Source organism: Passer domesticus, chromosome 2 (assembly GCF_036417665.1).
Source record: "Passer domesticus isolate bPasDom1 chromosome 2, bPasDom1.hap1, whole genome shotgun sequence".
NCBI classification, from domain to species: Eukaryota; Metazoa; Chordata; class Aves; order Passeriformes; family Passeridae; genus Passer; species Passer domesticus.
In genome coordinates this window covers 3,895,888-3,921,870 of record NC_087475.1, presented here as the reverse complement: position 1 = coordinate 3,921,870, position 25,983 = coordinate 3,895,888, and the positions used below count along the sequence as shown (strand labels likewise).

The 25,983-nt window shown below is 43.5% G+C and overlaps 1 protein-coding gene across 2 annotated transcripts in view; it reads left to right on the top strand.

Annotated features, from left to right (window-relative positions):
• IGSF5 (immunoglobulin superfamily member 5) overlaps window positions 1-20,712 on the top strand; it is a 30,088-nt gene extending 9,376 nt beyond the window's left edge. For both annotated transcript variants that reach the window (XM_064406062.1, XM_064406070.1), the window contains exons 5-9: window positions 4,403-4,531; window positions 5,024-5,048; window positions 9,223-9,335; window positions 10,559-10,635; window positions 19,187-20,712. In XM_064406062.1, coding sequence (XP_064262132.1) covers window positions 4,403-4,531; window positions 5,024-5,048; window positions 9,223-9,335; window positions 10,559-10,635; window positions 19,187-19,255 — 413 coding nt within the window. In that variant the 3' untranslated portion in view covers window positions 19,256-20,712. The remainder of the gene's footprint in view (window positions 1-4,402; window positions 4,532-5,023; window positions 5,049-9,222; window positions 9,336-10,558; window positions 10,636-19,186) is intronic.
• The last annotated feature ends 5,271 nt before the right edge of the window (window positions 20,713-25,983 follow it).

Below are 25,983 nucleotides of genomic sequence, written 5' to 3'. Positions count from 1 at the left end.
GTATAGGTAGGGTTAAATGTACTTTTACCAGTCTAATGAACCATGAAGCCCAAGGTAGGACTGAGCAGGACAAAGCCTCTGACAAATATCTCCCTCTGACTGCTGTGGATTTGCTGCTAGGAAAACCAGCCTTTGCTCCTTGACCAAGAGAACACCCAAGGAATTTAATATCCTTAAATATCCTAGATCAGAGCGTGCCTGCCATATTAAATTAATGTCTTACAAAGCCAAACCCTCATGTGAAATTGTTCTCTGTAATATCCAATACCAGTTTTACCCCTGATTTGGGAAAAAAAAACCCTTCCAGTTTCTGCACACAGCCTAGAATAAATTCTGTCCTAACATATATTTTTTGGGCAGTGCATTAGGTTGCCTTTTACTGGGTTTTACTTAAAGAAATTCAAAGTTGCTTTAATCCAAGCTGGGATGTCATGCCAATCTCTCCAGAGCAGTTAGCAAGGCCTTTGATAACTCTAAATATTTTTGCTAAGGTTGTAATCATGCTGACAGCTTCTCTTGATGAACTGATTCTTCTTCTGCAATGGGTGAACAAGGCACACACAAAACATCCTGAGAGGGTATCAATGAGGGGTTTGGTACAGACATTTTGACACATCAACAACTGAGAAGATTGAGTAGCTGTGCCCTTTGTTTTCAGTATGAATCATTAATAGCAGGCCTTTTTCAGAAGTGCTTGCTGGGTAATGCAGTTGGAAAAGGTCATTTTACCATCCCTAATATGGCCTTTTGTAGTCACATTGATCTTAATTACTGACTAAGCAAAATAGGACTATCCTGAGAAAATTAATAAATTCCCCTGCCCACTCATTTGTGATGTTTCCATAGCTACTCCGTATAAATCAGAAGAGGAGAAAAACAGATGTCATGAAGCACTATTAGTGTATAATTAGTGCTTGTATAGGACCATCATTCATTTCTCTTTGGAAATACCATTGTGCAGCAGGCACTCAAAATTTGACAGGATAGGAGAATCTGAAGTCTTTAAATGATTAGGATGAAATAAAAGCATGGCATTTATGACACAGGAAGGTATATAATGTATATATCACACTCAAAACCTAAGAGCTTGTCCCAGTTTTCATACACAGGCTCAGCCTTAGCTGGCTGTTGGGAAAGAGCACAACCAACTTCAAGCATGTAAGAAATCCTTCCCAAAACTACTGAAATATCAATTTTCCCCTTCACTTAAAAGCTGGGGCAATCAAATTCTTCCTTGTTCCTCTCAAGCAATATGAGAACTACTGAAAATCTGAGCCCTCCCCAGCCACCAGCCCCTGGTGAGGGAATGTCCCACCTTCCTGCACCTCTGAGTCAGTCTTTCCCTACAAAGTGATGCATTTTCATGTCATTCACTCTTCCTGCAGGGGTGTTTGGCTGAGCCTGAAATTTGGGAACTCCTACGGAGTTATCCCAGGAGATGCATTCACAGAGCTGTTACTTGGAATGGGATGCATGGTGGAGTTCCTTAGCTGGGTCCAAGCTGTCTTTGGCTTTGGTGTTGAATTCCTGTGGCTTTTTGACCTGCAGAGGTTGAGAGTCTCCCATGAGCCTGGATGTCCTTTGCTTTTGAACTCAACCAGAAAGCTCCAATATTGTATTTGCAAGGACCCCAGACAAAGGAAGGAATGATGAATCTGACTCCACGTTCTCAGAAGACTAATTTGTTATTTTAATGTACTATTTTATATGAAAGAATACTAAACTATACTAAAGAATACAGAAAGGATACTTACAGAATGCTAAAAAGATAATAATGAAATTTGTGACTCTTTCCAGAGTCCTGACACAGCTCGGCACTAGTTGGCCAATGAGTCAAAATATTTCACAGCAGAAACCAATGATACAATCACCTGTTAGTAAACAATCTCCAACCACATTCCAAAGGAATAAAACACAGGAGAAGCAATGAGATAATATTGTTTTCCTTTTTCTCTGAGGCTTTCCCGGGAGAAGAATCCTGGGCAAAGGGATTTTTCAGAAAATATGACTGTGACACTCCAAAGTGTCCAAGGAGCCACATGCAGGTTTTTTCAGTCTCTAATTCCTCACTGGTCACCAGCACCTGCCTGGAAAAATCCCCTTTTCTGCAGACACTTTGTCAAAGTCAATGTTTGGACAACTTAGGGAGGAGCCAGAGGTCAGGATGGCAGCAGAAGATGAGCCCTGTGGATTGAGGGAGTGACAGCAGAGGATGGCCCTGTGGAATAAGGAAGTGTCTCTATCCACATTAAACACTTCATGGAACTTGATTTGGATTTCCTAAGAGACTCAAAGGGATTTAACTTCTTCACCCCTTCATGCCCCTCTCTTGCAGCCCTGCTTGTGTGTTCATCTGGCAGTTCCTCATTCACACCCAGCTTCAGTTTCTTTCTGCTTCCTCCTAAACTGCAGAGACACAAAAATGCTGAAGCTCTGGGAGTGTTTGTGTTGTACCCTGTCCCGCTGCCTTCAGCTCCATAAATATTTTGGCACATAACCTGACCCTGGCAGGGAGTGAAACACCTTGGTGTGGCAGGCAGCAGGAATGGGCTGGTGCAGGTGTGTTTAGCTCCTCCCTTCTCGCTAGGGTTAAGCTTTCCCCTCTAGCTAAATAGATGTCATTCATGTTTTAGTCATCTTGAAATCCCCGTGGCATCTCTATGGAACAAAATGTACTAAAATGTAGTTATCTGTTGCAGTGCTTCTAGATAAAAATACTATGAACAAGTTTATCATCAACTGGTGGCAGCCTGCAGGATTTACCACTAATTTTCAGGTCACTGAGTGCTTGTTTTTGTTTTTTTTTTCCTAACAGAAGAAATTCCAAACATGCTGGTTGAGCATTAGGATTAGAGAAGACTGGAACAAATTGCTTAATGATAGTGACCTGAGCTTTGGAGAATGCAGGTTCCTGGCAGAGGTTCAAGCTTTGTAGGAGGTTTTGGTAGTGTGTCTTTTCAGTCTGAAACCTCCAAACCCCAATCACACACCCAGGAAAATTTGTAGATGGAAAGGATTTAGTTTATTCCCTGCCACAGGTAAACCTGGCTCCCACATCAGGGGAATTGCCCTGGCCTTGAGCAGCTCCCAGTCACCCTCATTCCTGTGTTGCCTTTTCCAGAGGCTGTGTGGCCATGGAGTTGTTAATTGGGACCTCAAATGAGGAAAAGGCAATCACAGACCCATGGGACAGAACTGTGCCAAATCTGCACGTGTCTCACACCTGTAATTTGGGTTGGAAGATTGTTTCTAAACAGCTGCCAAAAGTGTTTTGGGCGTGCTTTCCAAAGGGAAACCAAACTGGAGGTGCTTCTGGAATATTTGGTCAAACCAAAGGGCAGGATGATGTGATAAGCAGAACTGGCACCTTCCTTGCACATCCACCTGCCTGAAAAATGTTCCCCAGTGCTGGAAGTGTCCAAGGCCAGGGCTTGAAACAACCTGGGATGGTGGAAGGTGTCCCTGCCCGTGGTAGGGGGTGGAACTGAGTGGTCTTTGAGGTCCCGTCCAACCCAAGTCATTCCATGATTCTGTAATTCTAAATGCAAGATATTTTTAAAATTCTGCACACGTGGGACCCTTGTTTGGTCATAGCAACTGATTTCAGCAAGACACTGAATTATTCTTAAATCCCCTCATTTAACCCTGTAGATTACAGCAAAGATGAAGGAATCAGTAAAATGTGAGCATGCTGTAGAGGAGATGGGTCAGTAGCTGTGTGTTCTTCACGGGTTTTGCTCTTTGGTGCTCTTTAAGTGGGGAACAGGGGTCCCACCAAGAACATCCCAAAATCAAACACCTGTTGAAATCACTGAGAGAAATCCCAAGATGGAATTGATTAGAAAATTATTTTTTCCAGGCTAGAGATCACCAACTGTACTAATCACCTACAGCTGTTGCTGTGGTTTATGGGGAGAAATGGACATTTTTTTTTTCAAAGCAGTTCGCCTTATTAAAAGGGACACATACACATTTGATCAAATTAATTGTAACCCAAAATACCTATTTTCTCTCCACTGACAAGAGCAGCCAGGCAAGACACTCAATATGTGCAGTATGGAGACCTAAACTGAATCTTAACACCTTTCCCCAGGTGTCTCCAAAGGATTCTGGGATGCCCAGCATAATTATAAAATAAAGTTACATTTGAAGGTTGCAACCCTGTGTTTTTTCAGAAGAGAAGTAGCACTGGGAGAAGCTACAACTGCAATAAAGGATTTGAATTCAGGAATATTTTAAATTCCTGGGCACCATCTATAAATATAGTCTGTCATTTGGAAAACACAGAATCCTCTTTAAATATTCACCAAACACTTAATAGCATCACCCAGAAAAGCTAAACATGCTGAAAAGGATGTTTTGAGGCTCTGATAGTCCAATGTTTCTCCATTTGATTTAACAGAAAATTATTACAGTGAAGACAACAGGAGCACGTGGGTTATTGTAGTTGCAGTTGTACTTTCATTTCTTGGCATTGTCCTCCTGGTCGTTATTATTGTGGTTGCTGTGCGCTGCTGCCTGAAGAGGAGAGGTGAGTGGACCTTCACAGCTGGCCTAAACATTAAAAAGTGGCTTTGATTAGACATAAATCTACTTGTGTCAGCTCTGATGCTGCACAAAGACCTGTAAGCAGAAGACCGAGCAGGCAGATCCTGCTCTCTTAACCATGACCTGTTTAAGATCCTCCTTAATTTCACCGTCATGTTTCTCTCATGAATTTATTCCAATCAGTGTCAGCCCTTCACATTGCATTAACTCCCAGGGGGTCATGTTTTTTGGGAGTTTTGACTTTTAAAGACATGTAAAAGTTCTTTATTGAAGAATATTTTCAGTGCTCTGTGCCTAATTCCAGTTTCCACGTAAGATGCTCTACAGGGCTGCCCAATTTTTCAAACAGGGTGGAGAGATGCTCCTGTGGTAGCTGGAACTCAGGACATTCTCTTAGAGAACTTAGAGAGGTTTTAAATTTTAATTTCCTGCATTTTAAACACTTTTTTTTTAATTTTTATTTTTTCATTTTTAGGATCTACTTATCAAAATGAGATAAGGTAAGTCAGATGATGGAAAACTTTTTGTGGTGTTCGCTGGAATATCTGAGGCTGCTGCAGAGTGGCAGGAGGGAGGTGCCAGTGTCCTTGTCCTGGCATCCATCATCCCAGAGCTCCCGGTGCTGCCGGGCTGTGTGAGACAGCATCCAGGGAAGGGGACTGACTGAGGGACGAAAGGCGAGCACCAGGCTGGCAGCAGGCTGTGAGCGCCGATCCCACAGCGCTGAAAACCCCACGGAAACCCCAAAGCAGCGCGGAGCGGGCAGACCCAGCTCCGTGAAGGGACAAAGCCAACTCCTCGGAGCCGGCTGTGCCCCCAGCTGTCCCGGGGAAGGCAGGGGAGGGCGGCTGGCCACCCGAGCCCGGCGGGCGATTGTCGCCGCCGCCACAGGATGTCACTGCCAGCCCGGCAGCGGCGAGCTCCACCCGATAGACGGGTGAAAAAGGGCTCCGAGGGCAGGTTTGGAGTAGATATTAAGAAGAAGAAATTAAATATTATATTTTAATAACGATAATACATAATACACAGAATGTATATGATATTATATAATGTATAATTATATATAATATAGAAGATGTATAATATATAATAATATATATTCTATATATAATAATACATAATAATATATAATGATAATTATAATACATAATATATAGTATACATAATATTAAAAGATATATTATTGTATATATAAAAATAATATACTATATATAAAATATTTATTACTTATATATATAATATATATAATGTATATATAATAATATAATAATATTATCACAGAATCACAAGGTTGGAAGAGACCTTCAAGATCATCAAGTCTAACCCATGCCCTAACACCTCAATTAAACCCTGGCCCCCAGTGCCACATCCAGGCTTTGTTAAACACCCCCAGGGATGGGGACTGCACCACCTCCCCGGGCAGCCATTCCAGAACTTTATCACCCTTGCTGGAAAAACTGTTTCCTGATAAAAAAACCTGTATTTCCCTTGACACAGCTTGAGACTGTGCCCTCTAGTTGTGTCAGTGCTGCCTGGAGAAAGAGCCCAGCCCCATCTGAGCACAGCCACCCTTCAGGAAATTTTAGAGAGTCACAAGGTCTCCTCTGAGTCTCCTTTTCTCCAGGCTGAGCGCCCCCAGCTCCCTCAGCCGTTCCTCACAGGGCTTGCTAGGATCCATTCAAGATCACTGGCTGGGGCATATTCTTATCTATGCATAATATTATGTATTAAATACTAAGAAATTCTTGACTGGGAGGGTGGTGAGGCACTGGTGCAGGTTGCCCAGAGATGATGTGACTCTCCACCCCTGGGGGTGTTCACTGGAGCAGCCTGGGATAGTGGAAGGTGTCCATGCCTACAGCAGGGGCTTGCAGCGAGATGATCTTTAGGGTTTGTTCCAACCCAAACTATTCTATAATAAAAAAATAATATAAGCTATAATAACATTATATAATTATGTAATATATAATAATAAAAATGCAAAAAATTTTAATAAAGCTACCCCATGGAATTTTAATTAAAAAATTAATAAAGCTGCTTGGAACAAGATGACCTTTAAGGTTTCTTCCAACCTGAGCTATTCTATAATTAAAAAAAAATATAATATATATAATTATATTATATGATTATATAATTATATATAATAAAAACATTCTAAAAAAACTTTATAAAGCTGCCCCATGGATGAGTATCAGCACCTCATCCAGTGATTTTCAGATGTGTTTCAGTCCAAAGCTGTTGTTCCATTATTGCCCTGAGATGGAAAACTGTAGACATCATTAACTGGTGGCTTTCAGCATTAAGACCCTTTTTGTCAGCACCTGTGACAGCCGTGGCAGTGGGGTTATTAATATTATTATTTATATTTAGGCAGCATTGTGAATTCATTCCCTGCCTACGCTTGTGGGGTTTGAAGTCCCCGTCCCTTAATGAGTTTGCAGAACGTTCCACCCCGCTGCCTGGCACGTCAGTAATTCCCAGTTTCATTAGCAGCCTCTTGTGGGGAAAGTTTGTGCAGGTCTGTTGACAGATTTCCATTTGTAAAGCACTTTATTGATGGGAAACAAAATAAGGAAATTAGATACCCTCTGTTTTCTCCCAAGGAAATGATGCTTATTATGCTATGCCATACGTGTAAACTTCTGTGTGATTTCTTACTTTGTGGGGCTAAATTCATCATTTTGCCAAGTGCAGCTATATAAATAGGGCAGGACTAACTCAGCAGGGATTGCTTGGATTCTGACTTGGTTCAGAATCCCAAACACTTCCACAAGGATCAACCCTACAAAGGCAAAACCAGTTGAACAGGCAGGGAAGGAGCTGCCCTGGGGTCTGTGTCCTTCCCAGACCCTGCCTTGCTCTTGTGGATCTGCAGTGCTTCTTTCAGACAACCTGAACGGGTCCAGAATAGGACATAACTTTCCTTTCCCTCTGGGTTTTTGTATTTGGTCTGGGCAGAAACAATTCTACCTTCATGGCAGAAGCATGTTTTTAGCTCTCAGTACTACAAAGTTACTATTTCTCCATTAACTTTAAAGATGAGTTGTCTCACTGTGTTCACAAGCCTTGCCTGTACTTTAAAGTTAAAAAAACAGGGATGAGTTCAGGCTCTCGGGCTCAGTTTGGACTTGGAGATTCAGTGTTGATTTCAAGGTCTGAAAAACAATGACCCTGAAATTTTTAACAATCACAGATTTTGTAAGCTCGGTGTTTTTTCCTTGGGGGGAGCTTCCCTGCAGTAAAAAGAATGATGCTTGTCCAGATTTGGAAGCTCCATTGCTGTGGTAGCAAAGAAGTAGTGAGACCAAACATACACTGGTTTATTTCCCACCTTTATTTTTAACTTGGCTGGCTATCCTCCTATGCCTCCCACACACCTTTTCTTTTTAAAATTTTTTTTGTATCTGCTTTTTATTTGGCTACTCCACTGAGTTTGTTGGGATCTAAGGCTCAGATAAAAGAGACAGCACAGTGTCATGTAACATGTCGGGGTGGAGGCCCTAAACAATTGCTTTTGTTTTCTAGCAACCATGGCAGGGCTCTTAGTGGTGTCCAACCTGTTTATCTCCTAAAAAAGCCCCAGAGCTGGGAGCTGACTCACCAGGCTTGTGTGTGCATTAGTAACACCCCCCTGAAGCTCTGGGGGCTGCAAAGTGATTCCTTCTAAATATAAAAGAAGTAGAATTACAGAATCATGGAATCATTGAGGTTGGAAAAGACCTGCAAGGCCACCAAGTCCCAGCTGTGCTCCATGGCCACCTTGTCCCCAGCCCAGAGCACTCAGTGCCACCTGCAGGGGACACCTGCAGGGATGGGCACTGCCAAGCTCCCTGGGCAGCCCCTGCCAAGGCCTGAGCTCCCTTTCCATGGGCAAATTCCTGCTGCTGGCCCAGCTGAGCCTGCCCTGGCCCAGCCTGAGGCCGTTCCCTCTGCTCCTGTCCCTGTTCCCTGGCAGCAGAGTCTGACCCCTCACTACAACTTTTGTACAAGGACACGCAGCAGTTCCCACAAACGTCACCAACATCCCTTCCCACCAAAAATTCCTGGTTTTCCACGGTGGATTTGTGTTTGCCACACTCAAACCTAGGCAGAGGTGGACCTGGAGACAGGTCCATGGTAGGAACAGGTCAATAGTAGCATCTGTTCTGGCATCAGAATTTTGGGTGAAAAAGCACCATTCTCTCCCTGTGCAGCTGTGAGGGCACCGTTCTGCAAAGTCAGAGATGTGTAACTTTAGCCAAGGAGTTTCTCTCTGGTGTAAAGTAAATTTCAGAGTGAAAGATTAACTTCAGAGTGTACTGATGAATCCCTGACTGTGGGGGTGTGAGAGGACATGCTTTGGTTTTGCAGCTGGGCACCAAAATGATCAGCTGTCATGAGTGACCTGGCTGGTGTTCCATTCCTGGGCACCTAAATATCCTCAGTTCAGAATCAGGGATCAAAATTAATTTTCGATGTGGCACAGAGTCCACACTTGTTGAAGGCTGCCTTATTTTCATGGGTTTTGACATTGCAGCTGATGGAAACTTTCCAAACAGAATTCCATGGGCAATACTTCCATGATAATTACTTGGAATATGTTTTACACCTACTTTTTGGGATGTGAGATATTTACTTTTTTCTTTCTAGTCTGCTACCATGAAGAACTTCTAATGACACCTTTTTGTTTTCTAGAAAAGTTTCAGCTGAGAAGAAAAAAGATGGTGATTTGGAAAACAGGCAGGGGAGTGGCAGTGAAAATCTGGGATACATTCCAGAGGAATTGTGGAACACAGAGCAAAGCCCAGGTGAGTCTGAGCTGGTGAATCACAGGTTGTCAAATTGCTTCTCAACATGGGCCTTTTGGACAACAGGTCAAGCAATTAAAACTGTGAGGTTTCACAATATTTAGTGAAGGACTTGTGCTTTTCCTGGATCTCTCCAGAACAATGTTGATGTTTTAGAGGAAGACCCTCCAAAAATATTGAGGAAACACCCAAGTTCTTTGCAATTAAATTTAGATTTAGTCTTGGGTTTGTTTTTTTAGATGCCTTTGTTCTTCTAATTGTCTTCTGGGGCCAGATGTGGGAGGACTGGATTTTCATACAAGCAGCAATTTAGGCAATATTTTGCAGTTGGACTGTGAAAACAAAATGAAGTCCACCACTGCCAACAAATAAAAAGAAAATTTTAAAAAAGGAAAGAAAGAGAAAAAGGAAACAATAAAGGCAGTTAGTGAACTATTATTTTACTGATAATGACTAAGTTAGCATTATAAATTCTTGTCCTTAAGCACAAAGACTCTTCAAAAGCAAATGTAAATCTCCACCAAATCGTTACCCACCACTCGCATTTACAACCACATTATTCTCAAAACATTTAATCAAACCCTTAATGGCATAAAACTATTGTGCAGAGTCTGTAACCCAGGCACACATCCTTCCCTCTCTGACAAAAAAGTGGTGAAGAAATGACTACAGAGGAAAGATTTTGAGAGTGTGCGATGTTATAAAATGCAGGAGTTATAAGAAGTAAAAGGAAAATTAAGTGGATCTGGACAAATTGATTCCACAGAGTGGAATCTGAAGTGGTTTTTTCATATTTGTTGGTGTTCTGGGTTGACCTTAGCTGGTCACCTCCCTTCTCCACTAACCTGGGTGTCTCCAGGAATGTTTCCTTCACACTTTCACTCTCCTCTTTCCCAGGTCCTGCTGTGCTGGGTTTTTTTTTTAACCTTACCTTAAATAAGTTATGGCAGAGGTGCCACCAATGTCACAGCTCAGGCAGGACCCACCTGGAACTGCCTCTGTCTGACACTGGGGGCAGCTCCTGGTGTCACCTCACAGAAATCACCCTGCAAACTCCCCCAGTACAAAAATCTGGCCATGTTAGCCAAAAAAAATAGCCTTGGTTTTGCTCACAATATTAATAATTAATATTATTATTTATTAATTAATATTATTGATATTAGCCATTGTGGTTCCTGCCATGGTGAACACTGATTAACTAATCTTTTATATTCTTGTTGCAGGAATTTCCTCTCTTCCCCCAGTATTTTCCAAGTTTGCTGGCCCTGATGACAATTTGCACATCAGTTCTGTACCAAAGGTAATGCTGATTTCTTGAATATTTCAACCTTTTTTTTCTTCTTCTCCACAGAGTGTGTATTGTGCTAGAGCCAAACATAGATTTTGGGGAGGCAGACAATTAGAAGTCAATTACAGCTGTAATTGAGTAAGTGGAATGTCCTCTCAGCATTCTTGACTGCATTTTCCTTCAGATTGAAGGAGATGTGGATCTAAGGTGGAGGCACTGTGAAGGTGAGGTTTGAGGTTCCTTTCCAGACAAAATCCAGTGCAGAGAGAGTAAATGAATGTGCATTTTCTCTGGATTATTTCTTGATTATATTTTCCAATATTCGAGAAGTTGCTTCCATCAGGAACTTTACATTGACCTTGAAACCTTTGTTACCTCAGCAGTAAGAGCTGGGAGGGAGAGCAAACACCTAATACCCAGTGCCCCCAGAGCTTTGCCCTTTTTTCATGGGGATAAAATGAAAAAAGAAGAGCTCAGTGTTTGCTCCTCCACTGGCTCCATTCTCAGTGGCCTCCTTCTGAAGGCTGGTGCTGCTCTCTCTCAGCTTCCAGCACAAGAGCAACGTGAGTCTTAATTTATGCCATATTTTTATGAAATCCATTTAGCACCTCTGGGATGGTTTTTGCCAATATTCCCTTGAGAAAGTGGCGGTGATGTGGTACCGAGTTCACTCCTCAACAGTGATAACTCATTTATTTCTGAAGAGCTGCTTCAACATGAACAATGCAGAAATCTGTCTTGGGGATGACACTGCACATAAATCACAGCAGAGTGTGTCAACTTCTTTTGGCACACAATGAAATTTAGGAAGCACTCAATCAACAATTAAAACAATGATCACATAATACCAGTACAAAATAACAGCAATGACACTGATGCATTTGTGCCTGGTAGTTATGATGGTTGACATGAATTACTTGTCAAACAAAATACTGTTAAAGCAAAGCTGAAAAGTCTGCACAAACAGTGGAGGCATCAGTGTAGATCTATAACCCCAAGCAACACTTTCAGACAGAGTTTGGAATGCTTGTGAACAGGATTATGGGGCTTTTATCAGCTCCTGCATGCACAAATGAGGCCATTACAATATACTGAGAAGCCCTGTTCAAACTGACAAATAGTTTGTCTTCACCAAGCCATTTCTACATTGCTAAATATTCCTCCAACACGTGGAAAATGGTTATAAACAATTTTCACCTCTTGATTCTCTCTTGGTGTTTTTCAAGAATGTGTGTGCAGCTATTGATGCAGGTAGAAGCCACTGTGACAGAGTTTTTATATTGTCCAGGAACAATTGGTTTGAAAATCATAAATATTTCAATTTTATGCTGTGTTGCTGTGATGGATTCAAAGTTTCCCTGGCCACTTGATCCTCTAGGCCACCTAACCCAGGATTTCTTGTGGGGGCTGCACCCTTCATGTCTCAGATTGAACCAGGACAGTGAACATAGGCTGGGCTTCCATGCATGTGGCACGTGGCGTCTGCTCTGACAGCCAGGAGAGGTTGCTGAGCACCCTGGACACATCTCAGGGCAGGACATTGACTCCAGGAGGCATCTGGATGTGGCACCAGGGGACATGGTTAGGGGTGATGATGGTGGTGGTGGTTGATGATGGGATTGGATGATCGGAAGGTCTCTTCCAGTGTTGATGGCTCTGGGATTTGGTGGTTCTGGGACCCATTTGGGCATTTCCCAGTGCCTGGGTGCTCATTGATGGTTCATGGGCACTGGTTGGGCACTGTGGTGGCATTAAGGTATTTGGTGACATCTGAAAGGCATCAAATTTGGATGGTCTCAGGCAGCTCCACCCACTGTGACCACAATAATGTTGTGAGTGGGGACCATCAGGAGACTGGGCTCACTGTCCTGGTTCAATCTGAGACATGAAGGGTGCAGCCTCCACAAGAAATCCTGGGTTAGGTGGCCTAGGGGATCAAGTGGCCAGGGAAACTTTGAATCCATCACAGGAACACAGCATAAAATTGAAATATTTATGATTTTCAAACCAGTTGTCCCTGGACAATATAAAAACTCTGTCACAGTGGCTTCTACCTGCATCAATAGCTGCACACACATTCTTGAAAAACACCAAGAGAGAATCAAGAGGTGAAAATTATTTATAACCATTTTCTATGTGTTAGAGGAATATTTAGCAATGTAAAGTGAAGACAAACTATTTTTCAGTTTGAGGAGGGCTTCTCAGTATATTGTGGCGGCCCCATTTGTGTGTACAAGAGCTGATAAAAGGCTGCTGAAGTTTTACCCTAAATTGTGGATTTGCAGTCCCTGATTTAATTTTATCCCAATAAATGCAAACAGAGTAAAACATTTCCCAGACAAAATCTGTTTTCCTTTTACATTCATAACTTTCCCTGTTAACTGCGTCATACAGGTTTTCTCACAAAGGGTGTTGCTGGATATAGTCCAATAAAATTCAATCACCACTGATGCCAATATATTGCCTAACAACCATTGTAGTGCTCTTTCCTTATATTTCTTGTCAAGTAGGTGAAATCAGATGTTCACTCATTTAGCTGTTTGCTGGCTTGTGCTGAGTCAAACAATTTGTTCAGAAGCCACCTGCCTTCCTGCCACCTTCCAAGCACAGAAAGTTGTGATTCTCAGTTGGCTTTCCCTGCCTGAGCACTGGAAACATTCCCAAATATTTTCCATCTTTATTCTCCAGGACCTTTTAGTGAGAAATAGAGGGTTAAAAAAGCAAAAAAAAAAAAAAAAAAAAAAAAAAAGAAACCAGGAGGAAGAAAAGTTATCCTGAGAATTTTTTCCATAGTGAAGCAGGTCAGGGAGGGGTGGACTCGATAAATTACTTCTCTCTCCCTGGGTAATCAGGAAAAATGAGCAAAAGTCCTTGCAGTGCTTCATTAGAGGTCAAGAAGAAGGAAGGGAAATCCAAAGCCTCCCTGAGGAGGAGGAAGTCCATCTACTGATGGAAAAATTGCAGATTGAAGATGCAAAACCTTATCTATTCCCTTGTCTCTGAGGGTAAGGGCTTCAAATTTGATCCCTTTTGTTCCAGATGTAAAAAAGTTACAATTTTAAATGATTTGGAAGATTGAAGGAGACTTTGTATCACGGGTTTTGCTTCCTCAGGATTTGTTACCCCTAGACCCAGCTGAGTACAAACCTGAAATCCCTGGTGTGTGTCATAAAGGGTGACAAGAGAAAAACACTGAGCTCAGCTTTTGGTCATTCAAACTCTTTGAATAAGAAACTAATGCAAAACGTCCACAGAAGATAAATGCTGCCCAGTAATTGCACTGATCAATTCACAACCTGAACAAAAGGCTTGGCAAAGAACAAGGGAGGAAAATCAAAGGTGTGTGAGACGTTTAAAAAATGATGAGTAACGAAGCAAATTATTGAGCTGAGGGAAAAATGACCCGCCACTGGAAGAGGAAGCCAGAAGCATCAGTCAGAGGTGCTGGAAGGTCTTCATTGTGATGATATTAACTGAGAAAAGGTCAAACTGAGAGCAGAGGTGCAGGCTTCTGTTTAATTGCAAATGTAGTTCCTGTCAGGGATGGGCGAGTGTGATCCTTGTTCCCAGTATCAGGGCTGAGCTGCCAGAAAAATCAGCTTTAGGAACCAACATCCCACTCAGGGAGCAGCTCCTCATTCCCTGACCCACAGTGCTCCTTCCAAAACCCAAGAGCAGTGAGGGGGATGCCCTGCCTGGGATTTTGCAGATTTTGGGGCAGTGCCACCTCCAAGGAACTCTGTTTCCCAAGTTCCCACAGAAGGAGCTCTGAGGACAGAGCAACTTCCAGGATTGGGAAATCTCCTAGATGAGCTTCATAATGAGCTCATTTAATGTGCCATAAAGGTGTCTGTGATAATCAGGAGCCCTTCCATGAGGGAGTGAATTCTCATCTCCAATGGGCCAGACTCATCCCTGCTGTGACTTCAGCACAGCCCCAGGAAGCTTCCACAGCCTCACTCCTCCTTCCCAGTCCAGAGTGAGTCATGGCTCCCTTAATGGGCAAGGATCTATTTTTCTTCTTAACTACTCCAAATGACACTCTATAAACTGGAAATATTATTTAGCTGTGCTTGTGGTTTTATACTGAGAAAGAAATGAATGATGAATTGCAGCTCCATTTATTGCCCCATATAGAACTGCTCTGACTCTGAGGGTTGTTGGAAAGAAAAATTAAGCTATCAAAATTGAATTAAAAGGTCAATAAATAGAAAAATAAATCGATGAAAGCAAACAATTTTGCCCCTGCTGATGAAATGGGCTGCAGATATGTCGTGTTATGATATCCATTGGTTAGCATATCTTGATTAAGAGAGCAATAAATATTGATGATACAGATAAAGAAATGGCAGCTGCAGTTTACAGATTTTTTTTCCCAAATGTCTGTGGGAGAAGGGGAGGGGTTAAGGCATATGGGTGGGATCAACTCCTGAAGAAACAAGGGGGAATTTCCAGGCTGTATTGGTGGGCAGGGAAATGTGCTGAGTGTCCAAAAAGTTGACAGGATGGAACTGGTTTGTTACTTGAAGTGATAGTGTATCTGTGTTATTTAGTGGGTGTCCACAATTTATGGGGGTGGGTGTTTTCCTGTAAGAGAAGTGAATTTAGAGTCAAAATTGAAAACTAAGGGCAGGGGGAGAAATAACCTTCAGAACCAGAAATCTGTGGCTTTGTCCCCCTGATTCTTTGTTCTGTTTTGTTAGCCCAGTGTGTGATGCATGCAGACACATTTGGGAGCACTCCTACGACATTAATGTCAGCACTTTGTTCTTGTGCAGCTGGACTTGAATATTTTTTGGCTGGCTAATAGTTTATCACACACTTCCACAGCATCAGTGTCTGAGGAGCTGCCATCCTTCACCTCAGTGCTGAGATCACAGTCCTGTTCCACAGGGCCAGATCATTCACATCATATCACACAGGGTGCAGAACTGACTGAAACGTGCTTGTAAGAGCAGAATTCCTTCTTTCATTGACTGAAGATCAGTGTGCAAAACACCATGGAAGGATTCACTCCTGAAACATGCTCAGTTTACCTTCTGATTCATCCATGTGTTGCTAGCTCCCTTTTTGTCTGGCTGAAGAGCTGGAAGAGATGAAAAGATCTGCCTCCCCAACCAAACCAACAAACCATGTGAAGCTTTTCCCAGTATTATAATCCTTTTATAGCAATCCCTGTGAAAAGGCACCCAAGGCAGATGATAAATCAACAGGCAGGCTTTGAAGCATGTGACTGTCAGATATCCATGGTTAACTGGATGCCAAGCTGACACTACAAAGAGATTTAAAACTATGTAAAAGAAATGCTGATGTTAGCACATCCTTCCTGGTGGGGGAACCACCTCAGAAACTCACTCCTATGATGTTGGGCTGTGCAGCAAGCCACTGGAGGTGGGTTTTTTCCCCTTCAATCTGTGGGGTATAATGAGTTATGAAGCCCTTTTTCCTCAGACTAGGACTGGCAGGACCAGTAAAGCACTGAAATAATCTAAAGAGGAAACAACTTTGAAACCAAAACCAAGCAGGGGCTGCAGCAGCTCTGGCAGATCAGGATAGGAATAGGAAGTGCTTGTTGTGGTCCTGCTCCTCTGCATTTTTATTTGTAATGTGTTGTATGAGATCTTCCATTGCATTCAGAAAATGAGTTTTAGGTCGGTGACCAGCAGCCAGCAGCTTCTGTTTCAGTGCAGTGCAGCCTCAGGAGGGCTTTGCTGCTTCAGAGAAAGCTCCCCAGAAAATGGGCCAGAACACAGCATGAGCTGATGGAAATTCATGAAATTATTCATTAATTGATACCAGAGCACAACAAGCATGAAGTATCTCTAAAGCAAATAACTCTGAGAGATGCAGCAGGGCAAGGGTGAACCTTTGTCAGCCCCACCCTGGGAGCAAACTCTGCTCAGGTCCTGCTTTGGTGGTTGGGAGAAGTGCCATGACAGACAGGGCTGGATGCCTCATTCCTGAAGATGGGATTTTTAAAGAAAAAGAGTCCTGGTGGGGTTATCCTTTCCCCAGTGCTCTCACAAGGCTGCCTGGATCCAGCTGCTGCTTGTCCTCTGGCTCCCTGCTGTTCAGGATCGTCTACAAACCTAAATCAGGGAATCTCAGAGTGGTTGGGGTTGGAAGGGATCTAAAAATCATCCACTGCCACCCTGCCATGGCAGGGACACCTTCCACTGTGCCAGGCTGCTCCAGCCCCAGTGTCCAACCCGGCCTTGGGCACTGCCAGGGATCCAGGGGCAGCCACAGCTGCTCTGGCAATTCCATCCCAGCCCCTGCCCACCCTGCCAGGGAACAATTCCTCACTCCCAAGATCCCATCCAGCCCTGCCCTCTGGCACTGGGAGCCATTCCCTGGGTGCTGTCCCTGCATCCCTGGAAATTGTCTCTCTCCAGCTTTCCTGGGGCTCCTGCAGGCCCTGCAAGGCCACCCTGAGCTCAGCCCAAAGCTTCTCCTGTGCAGGTGAACAATGCCAGCTGTGCCAGCCTTTCCTGCCAGCAGAGCTGCTCCATCCCTCTGCTCATCCTGGAGCCTCCTCTGGGCTCTTTGCAGCAGCTCCAGCTCCTCCTGTGCTGGGACAGGCCTGGGGCAGCTCTGCAGGTGGGCTCTCACCTGAGGGGACACAATCCCCCCTAAATCTCCTCTGGCATTGCCCCCAAATTGTCTCTTTCCACAACACTGCTGGGTGAACTTTCTGATTTATATGTTTTATCCTTTAGCAAATCTGGTGCAATAGAATATTTTTCTGCAGCAAGTTCTGGGAAATATTCTCACCTCAGTATTTTGCTAAACATGGGATACAAAACATGACCTCTTGCAGGGAGTTTTAGAGACAGGGTGTTCTTGGACCCCCTCTGAAACCTTCTGGTTACTCACTGTGCTACTGGTTCTGTATCCTTTATTCTCACAGACCACAATAGGTGGGAATATTTCCCTTCCACAAACACAAAACTTGCCTTTGTCATTTTTTTCAGATTTTTTCCCCCATTCTATTTGAAAATTTGTTATTTTGGTGGGAGAGGTAATAGAGAGCTCCTCTGCTTAACACCACTGAGGTCTTTGGGCAAGAAATTAAGCAGCAGAGGGATCTTGGAAAAGGTCCTTGAACAGAGCCAGGCAATGCTGTTACTCCCCAAAGTACCTCTCCTCTCTGCAAAAATAAACAGTAAAGAAGGGTAAATTTAGAAAACAGCAGCATGTTCTAGCAACAAGAAGGGATGGGAGGGTGGAGAAAGAGAGTTGTGTTTAAAACAGAAGGCAGCTGTCTCGTGAAATGCTTCTAGGATAGTTAAATTTATCCCACAGTGGTGCTGGGGCTCATTAAATACCAGAGCCATGTTGTCCACATTTGTTATCTAACATTTGCCTCCATCTGTTATTCAATAATGTATATGTACCAAATGCATTATTGAAGATGTTTAATACTGGAAGAATACCAGAGCAATACAGACTGTGCATGATTAATGCTCCAGAACAAACCTCAGGAAAATTGGTCAATAGTTGGAGAAACAAGTTTGTCTTGATTAAACATTTCACTGAGAAAAACAGTGAAATTTCCATTAATTTCCAAGGGCTTGAGACCAGATGAGGAATTACAGGGAGGAGGTGTTGATACTACATTTAAAAATCCACAGTTTTTGTTACTCAGATGCATTTGAGAGTGAATTTTTCCTTGTCTTTTCCTCTGCAATGATGTTTTGTAAAAGCCCAGGAGTAATTAGGACTGGAGATGCACCTGCACTTGTTTCAGATGAGGAGAAGCTTTCCAAGGCTGCTGAGCCTTTGCCCTGCTCTGATCCCTCCGGGGGCAGTGTGAGAACAGGCTGCAGCCAGTGGTAGTGGAATCCTGGCAGTCTTGGGAAGTTTAAAAAAAGCCTGGCTTGGATAAACACTGAGATGCTGAGAGTGATCTTCCAGCCACGTGAAATGCTGCTGTGCTGTGATTTCTAATGGATTTGGAAAGCAAATATTCAGATTTTTTACAGCTTAACAGGTTCCTTTAAGAGAACCAGAGGAGAAAGACCCAACAGAGGACACAGCCTCAAGCTATGTCAGGGAGGGTTTAGGTTGGATATTAGGAAAAAAATGTTCACTGAAAGAATAATAAAGTACTGGAATGCTCTTCCCAGGGAGGTGGTGGACTCACCTTCTCTGGATGTGTTTAAAAAAAGGCTGCACATGGCACTTGGTGCTACAGTCCAGATTCTGAGTTGAGGTGTTAGGACATTGGTTGGACTCTTAGAGGTCTCTTCCAACCTCGTTGTTCTGTGATGCTGTGATCACCTTTTGCTTAAGAGCACACAGACTGCAGGGGCCACAAGAAGTTCGCAGGCAGCATAAAACCAGATCATGAATTCCCAGGAGTGTTGCATGTGAAGCTTTTGTTTCGTTCTGCTTCTCGTGCTTTCCTTTGTGTTTGGATTTTGAGTGGGCTGCTGGTGATAGGTTTCGTTTTGCTGTCGTGCTCTGGGCTGAGGGCTTGGCAGGTAACCTCCTGAGACCCACTGTGGCACTGCTTTTTGGGATCTCTTTGACTTCTCTCACTGGTTTTGCTCTCCCCTAGGTGCGACCCCAAAGACGTACTGATTATCTGATCAGCCCAAAGAAAATCAGGAATGTGACACTCGTGTAGGATGTACTTCTCCAAGAAGTTGCTTTTTAACATGTTTGGATGCCTTCATGCAATGGAAAAAAGTTAAAACCAGTTGTCTCAGTTTAACTTATAAGTTATTTTTCTTTCTTTTATTTTTTTTCCCTTGTGCAATGAAATAAAATTGCAACCTTTATAATGCAGCACATGATATCAAAATAATGGACATAAATGACATCAATAGACTGCCCTAATTTCCAAGACAATGAGTTTGATGGGACTGTGGAGAAGAATCCACGTTTTGGGTCCCAAGAAAATCAGCAAAACTGTCTGACAGGAATGTTATGTTACAGCAAGATCAAGGACTGGAAATGCAAGATATTTATTATTTCAGAAAAACTGGTTAATAATAATAATAATGGTTAATACAATATCTATGCTTTTAAACACATTTTATGTACAGCTGATCATCTTGAGCTTTCAGATCAACAACATTTTTCCATTCCTATTCTGTAATAAAATCAAGGGATGTTTTCATGGGGCTGCTTCAGAATTTCTAACAAAACTATCTTTGGATCAGAAATGACATTTCTCCATTTCAATACATTATTTTATAAGAAGTATTTGCCTTAAAATTCCATTTCAAAATAAAACCCAATCACCCGTGTGCCAAAAAAATCCTTTTTTAAGAAAATTGAAATTCAAATATCTTAAGTTGAAAAATGTAGATTTGAAACTCTTGACTTTGAAGAGTTGTTGCTTGAATGTTTTATGTCTCTGTTCTACTTACGGGATGGGTTGTGTCACTGCAGTGGTGGAATTCACTTTGAACAGTGTTTTTTCCTCAGGGATACAGTTGATAATGACCATGGGAAATGCACTTTACCAAAGCAGCTTCTCAGCAAAGCAGATCCAGCACATGGACCATATCTAAAATTAATTAAATATTTTGTCTGAAATGTTCTATTTCACAATAAAAAAGTTCAAGCTTATTATTTTATTTTTTTTCTTTTACAAAATGGCAAATTTCTTCTAGAAAAACAAGATATTTTCAGTGTACTCTTCTTCCTTCCCACTCAAAGAATTCTGAATTATTCAGTGTGTCTCACGTTAATCTTTGGTACAAACGTGCTCTTGAAAGAAGCCCTTGCTTCAAATCCCTTCCAGTGACACTTTGTGCAGCAAAACTGGGGAATTTGAAACCTGAACTCAGGAAGGAGAAGTTGTTTTGCACGTTTAGCATTTGGTGTCTCCTTAACTCGTGCCAGATTTTGTGTGCTGGTGGCATTTTCAGCCAGTCTGTCTGAACAAGTGCAGGGTCTGCCATGTGCTGTTTGTGCACAAAGCTTTCAAATTCTGACCATCTACTGCCTTTCTATCTTGTTTGCCTAAGGAGGGGCTTTGAAATGAATTTTATAATGTTACACAGACAAAAATATAACCAATTTACATTGTGGCATATTGAAATTTTCCTTGAAAATATCTTTATTTTGAATTAACCACTCGTGTTGAAAAACATCTACCTCATTCTGATATAAGGATTCCTATTGCTGACATTTACTTGTTACCACTGTAGCTGAAAGCAACCTAAACACAACCAAAAAATCCACTTTATTAGAGGAATGTCCACTGCATGAGAGAGGGCAGCCCAGGGTAACACCAGCCAGGGACTTGAGGGGGTAAAAACCATGGAGCTTTGGCTTTCTGTTCATGTGTGTTGTTAACAAGGCCTGCTGGTTGTCAGAAAAGTAAAAATAATCTCTAAACTCTGTGGAGTTTCCCAGTAGAAAATGTTGATTCTTTGGGATATATTTTGCAAAGGGTTCAGGCTGTGCTCCTTTGTTTATCTCCAGGCCCTTATTTTCAAACTTAGCTTCGATATTATTTGGTGTCATGGCAAAGCAGCCAACCTAGGAAGGAAGAAAACCTTTCCTCCACTTAATCTGAATCCTTCCACATGAATCAAACATGTGTTGATGCCATGGGCCAGAGGGCACAAAATGTGTCAGCAGCAAGGAGATTTCTGTGCTGGGGAGTCCCCACTGAGATTCCCAGGCTGTGCTTCCAGGTGCTCAGAGGATGCCAGCAGTGCTCCCAAAATTGGTTTGCAGGCTGTGGCTGGGCCAAAGGGCTCCCTGGCACTGCTGATGAGTGAACAGGCTGAGAAGAGAAGGTTCTGATGCCTTGTGCAGGCTGCCCCAGAGCAGAGGCTGGGCAGAGCTAAAGAATAAAGCAGGGATTTATGAAAAGGCCTCCATGCATACACCTTGGGCAGCACCAGAGCCCAGCCAGGGCTGCACCCAGGATGAACCCAAATGGCCCCAAAATGCACGAGCGCTGCCGGGGTCTCTCCCTGGGCTCAGCTCTGCTCCATGTGCACATTGCAGTTCAGTGTCCAACCCCAGCTGCAGCCCCTGCAGTCCCATCCTGCTTGTTTTTCTCTCTGCAGCCCACGGGGTTTGTGCTCCTGGGCTGAGATTTGGATCATTTGTCCTTGGTGCCCAGCTGGAGCAGGAATTGTTTTGTCTCCCTGCTCTGTGCACAGAGCTCACCATCCCCTCATATGAAGCTCAGCCCCACACACTAAAGCAGCACAGAATGTGAAAAATAGAAAAGTTAAACCTGAGGTACCAGTTGGAGACTTCACAGCAGCCTTCCAGTACCTGAAGAGGGGCTCCAAGGGGTCTGGGAAGGGACGCTTCATCAGGAGTTGTAGTGACAGGACAAGGGGAAATGGCTTCAAACTGGCAGAGAGCAGGGTTGGATGGGATATTGGGAAGCAATTGTTCCCTGGCAGGGTGGGGAGGTGCTTGGAACTGGTTTTCCAGAGCAGCTGTGGCTGCCCCTGGATCCCTGGCAGTGCCCAAGGCCAGGCTGGACACTGGGGCTGGAGCAGCCTGGCACAGTGGAAGGTGTCCCTGCCCATGGCAGGGGATAGCACTGAATGATTTTTAAAGTCACTTCCAACCCAAACTATTTTAGGATTCTTAGTGAGGCTCCAAAGCTGGGAACCATGTGGGAGCCCCTTCCCTGCTGCCAGCTCTGAGCTGCCTTAGTCAGGGCACCCTCCAGCTGTGCATCCTGCCTGGCAGGATGAGTGCCACACTCACCTCAGGGACCACCAGAAAAACGCCCCTGAACATCCCACAGCAGCAGGAGGAATTAACAAAATTACCAACCCCTGACTGCACCTCTCACCCACTGAGGCAAACAAAGCTTTTTGCACAAACAGGTACCACAGCCATGGAAACGTGCACATTATCCAGAGGCTGGAGCTCTTTTCCCTCCCTGCCAGCTCAAGGAATGCATCCCACACAGCTCTGGAACACTCCTAACAGTGCTGGCACGAGGTAAAAAAATTCTCATTGTGTCCTTGGGATTTATGGTTGGGGGCATTTATTTCCTTCCAGATTTGTTTGTTTGGGCATGTTGTACAGCCTGTATATCATCTCCAGTACTAGCTGTTACTTATGTTTGCAAATAGAGCTCCACAAATAACAATACATAAAATACAGAGACAATTTTCAGCTCACAGGGAATATAAAATATACAGGCACTTTCAGAAGGCACAGTAGGCTAAAAATATTGAATTTCAGATACTTTATGGAGACACCAATCTTTTGTATGCATGCATATTGATTTATAATTATGACTTGAGGGACATTTTAGTAATCTAGAAGTATCCAGCTTTTACAGCTCACAGACTGTGCACAGTTTGATAATATAAAACCCTTCCATTTTTCCTTACAAAATCTTCTAATTTGAATTCCATGCTTGTATACGCAGAGAAAAAATGCACTGAAGATAAACAGTATTTCATGCCACAGTAAGGTTTCCTAAACTTGTCTCACCAGTTTAGTATTTCACAGGAAATGCAGGCTACCTTTAATACAAAACCACTTAAAAATAACACTTGGCTTCACAGGGAGGTTTCTTGTTTCAACAGAATGCACCTCGGGTTTGTGTGGGCTGAGTGGAATCAACACATGAGCCCTTACAGAAGAGTACTCACAATATTGACTGAACATTTGGTTTCTTACTGATCTGATTGAACAGAGCCTCTATTTTCAATATTTATTTGGTAGAATGTACGATATATGGTGCTGCTAACCCATTTTTGAGGATTTGGGCCTCCCAGTGACATAGATGGGAATAGCTCTTTGGTTGCAGGGCTCACCATCCCTTTCCTCAAAAAGATCCTGCATGAGGCAGGAAAAGCACAGCTTCCTACCAAATTCCCCAGCAGAAACTCATGGAAGACTGGAATATGGTCTCCTTGAAGTGTCAGAGAAATCTCATTTTCCCATCCCTCACTCTCCACCCAAGCAGATCTTCCCCATGCAAAGTGGGGAAATGAGGCCCACCCCCAACTCTCCCTCTCTGAGTTTCTCTAAATCCCACACTCACATTCCCAACAACACCATCAATTAATCCAGTGGCCTCCTGGTAACTGTGTAAGTAAAATTAAGCAATCAGGACAGACCAAAGTGGGCTCATATTTTCAAGCTATAACAAAACCTCAGCTGACAAGGGGAGAGCACAGCTCCCCAAACACCTTTGCCATCTCAGTACTTTTTTCCCCAACAGCCTCCAAAACCCCTCCTAAAGATGAGGCTGAGCATTGAAATTCATAAAGCCACTTGATCTGGAGGAGCGTGCACTCGGCTGATGTGACTTTTATGATTACTCTCCTCCCCCTCACCACGATTGACTCTTGTTCCCCAGGCTATAAACTACCTGCCTCTTCCTCCCCCCAGGTGACAAGCAGCTTCATTTAACTTCAACTTTCTCTGTCTCTCATTTTCCGCCCTCTTCCCCATCCTTTCTCCTCTGCAGCTCCCAAATACATTTCCTTTAAACAAAGGCCTAATTGATACATACCTAATTAACATCTGAGCGTTTGTTCTCAGCTTGTATTTAGCTCTGAAAATTGCTGCTTCTATTTCAGACCTGAAAAAGGGCTTGCATGCCTGAAAGTTTGCCTGATATTGCCAGCAATACCAGTTGATCCAACAAAACACACGCTGGTGGCTGTGTATTCCCATTATCCCATCTACCAGGATGCAGGAGGACACTGTGCCTGCCTCAGCTGACCTTCCTGAACTGTTGGTGGGGAAAAAAAAAGAGCCAAACCAGGAAAAAAAAAAAAGCCAAACCATTAATATGTCTGCACCAAACCTTCTCAGCCAGCAGGAAAGTTGTGGTGAAGGTGGAATTTGACAGGAATGTTGCACCTTGCTGCAGTTTGGAGCTCTGTGTGAGATTTCTGCCCTTCTGAGTTCAGTTTTCTCTTACCCATCCTCACCCTGCTCTCTGTTCTTTGGGAGGTGCAGGTTGGTACCAACTCCTTCCCATTATCCTGGAAATAATGGGAATAATCCCCTGGATTATTTGTGCTAGATTAGCACAGATAGTTATTTAAGTGATGCATATTTGCAGGCTCAGAGGAATATTGCAACTTCTTTCCAGCTCAGAGAATCAATGTTTGGGAGTTCCCAGCATCATTTGGCATTAGCTCTGACAGCAGAGCTCGTGTCACACAGATGTTATTTATATTGTTTATTTTCTCCTGTGCTGTGATCACTCCCTCAAATGAGGCCTACACCAAGTGCTTTTTTTTAAAAAAAAAAACAAACAAACAAAAACAAGTTCCAGCAAAATGCTCTGTTTGGTTTTGTTTTGGAGGGAGAATGCCAAAATCGAGGGAAAACACTACTGAGAGGTTTTTATTAGAGAAGTCAACCAGATCCCACTCATCAGCTTCCCATCAAAGGGGCCCAGGGCCTGCCCTGCCCTTGGACCAGCTCATCTGTGCTATGGATTCCCTTCATCCCAGTGCCCTTGCCAGCAGGTGCTGATGCTGTGGGCTCAGGTCTTTCCTGGGCTGTGTTTTCTGCAGCCTGGCTCTCTCCACTGCAAACAGCACCCCTTTCACACCCCCAGTGCAAGGATGGAGCCTTGTGGCTCAGCCCTGCTGCCCCACAGCTCTTCCAGAGAGGCTGCCAGGACGGATTTTCCTTTTACCCCTTTTTGTGGGGCTACAATCTTCCAGATGCTGGGATTATTCCATGCCACAAGATTTCATTTAGGTGTGACCCCACTGACACAGCCCCTTGATGAGCACTGCTCCCTTTGGGTTTGCCTCTTGCATGTTGCAGCACCTATGGGGAAGCCTGATCTTCCTGACAACTGCTGATCCACACTGGAATTGTGTTGGGGAAACAATTCCTGCTTGAAAATTAGCATTGTGTTGTGATGTTTTCCAGTACAGAGCAGTTAGACACATTCAAGCCATGCAAAACACTGGCACAGGGTGCCCAGAGCAGCTGGGGCTGGCCCTGGATCCCTGGAAAAGTCCAAGGCCGGGTTGGACACTGGGGCTTGGAACAGCCTGGCACAGTGGAAGGTGTCCCTGCTCATGGAAGGAGATGGAATGGGGTGATCCTTAAAGTGCCTTCTAACCCAAACCATTTTGTGATCTGATGATTCTAAACCAGAGACTGTTCTGCTAAAATGCCAGCAAATTTAGCCACAAGTTTTGTAGAGATCTTCATCTTGGAAATTTGCAAGTCTGCTCCCTGATCCTCTACAAACACCCTGATGAAGATCTAAAGTTACCAGCCAAGCCCTGTGATGCTGAAACCACTGAGCTCAGAAACCACTTTAAATCTGATCACTGCTTCCCCAACTCCATTTGCAAAATGACAACTGAAAGGCAGCAAAGAGGGAAGCAGTGCCTGTGCCAGCCTCCAAAACTCACTGGAGAGGCA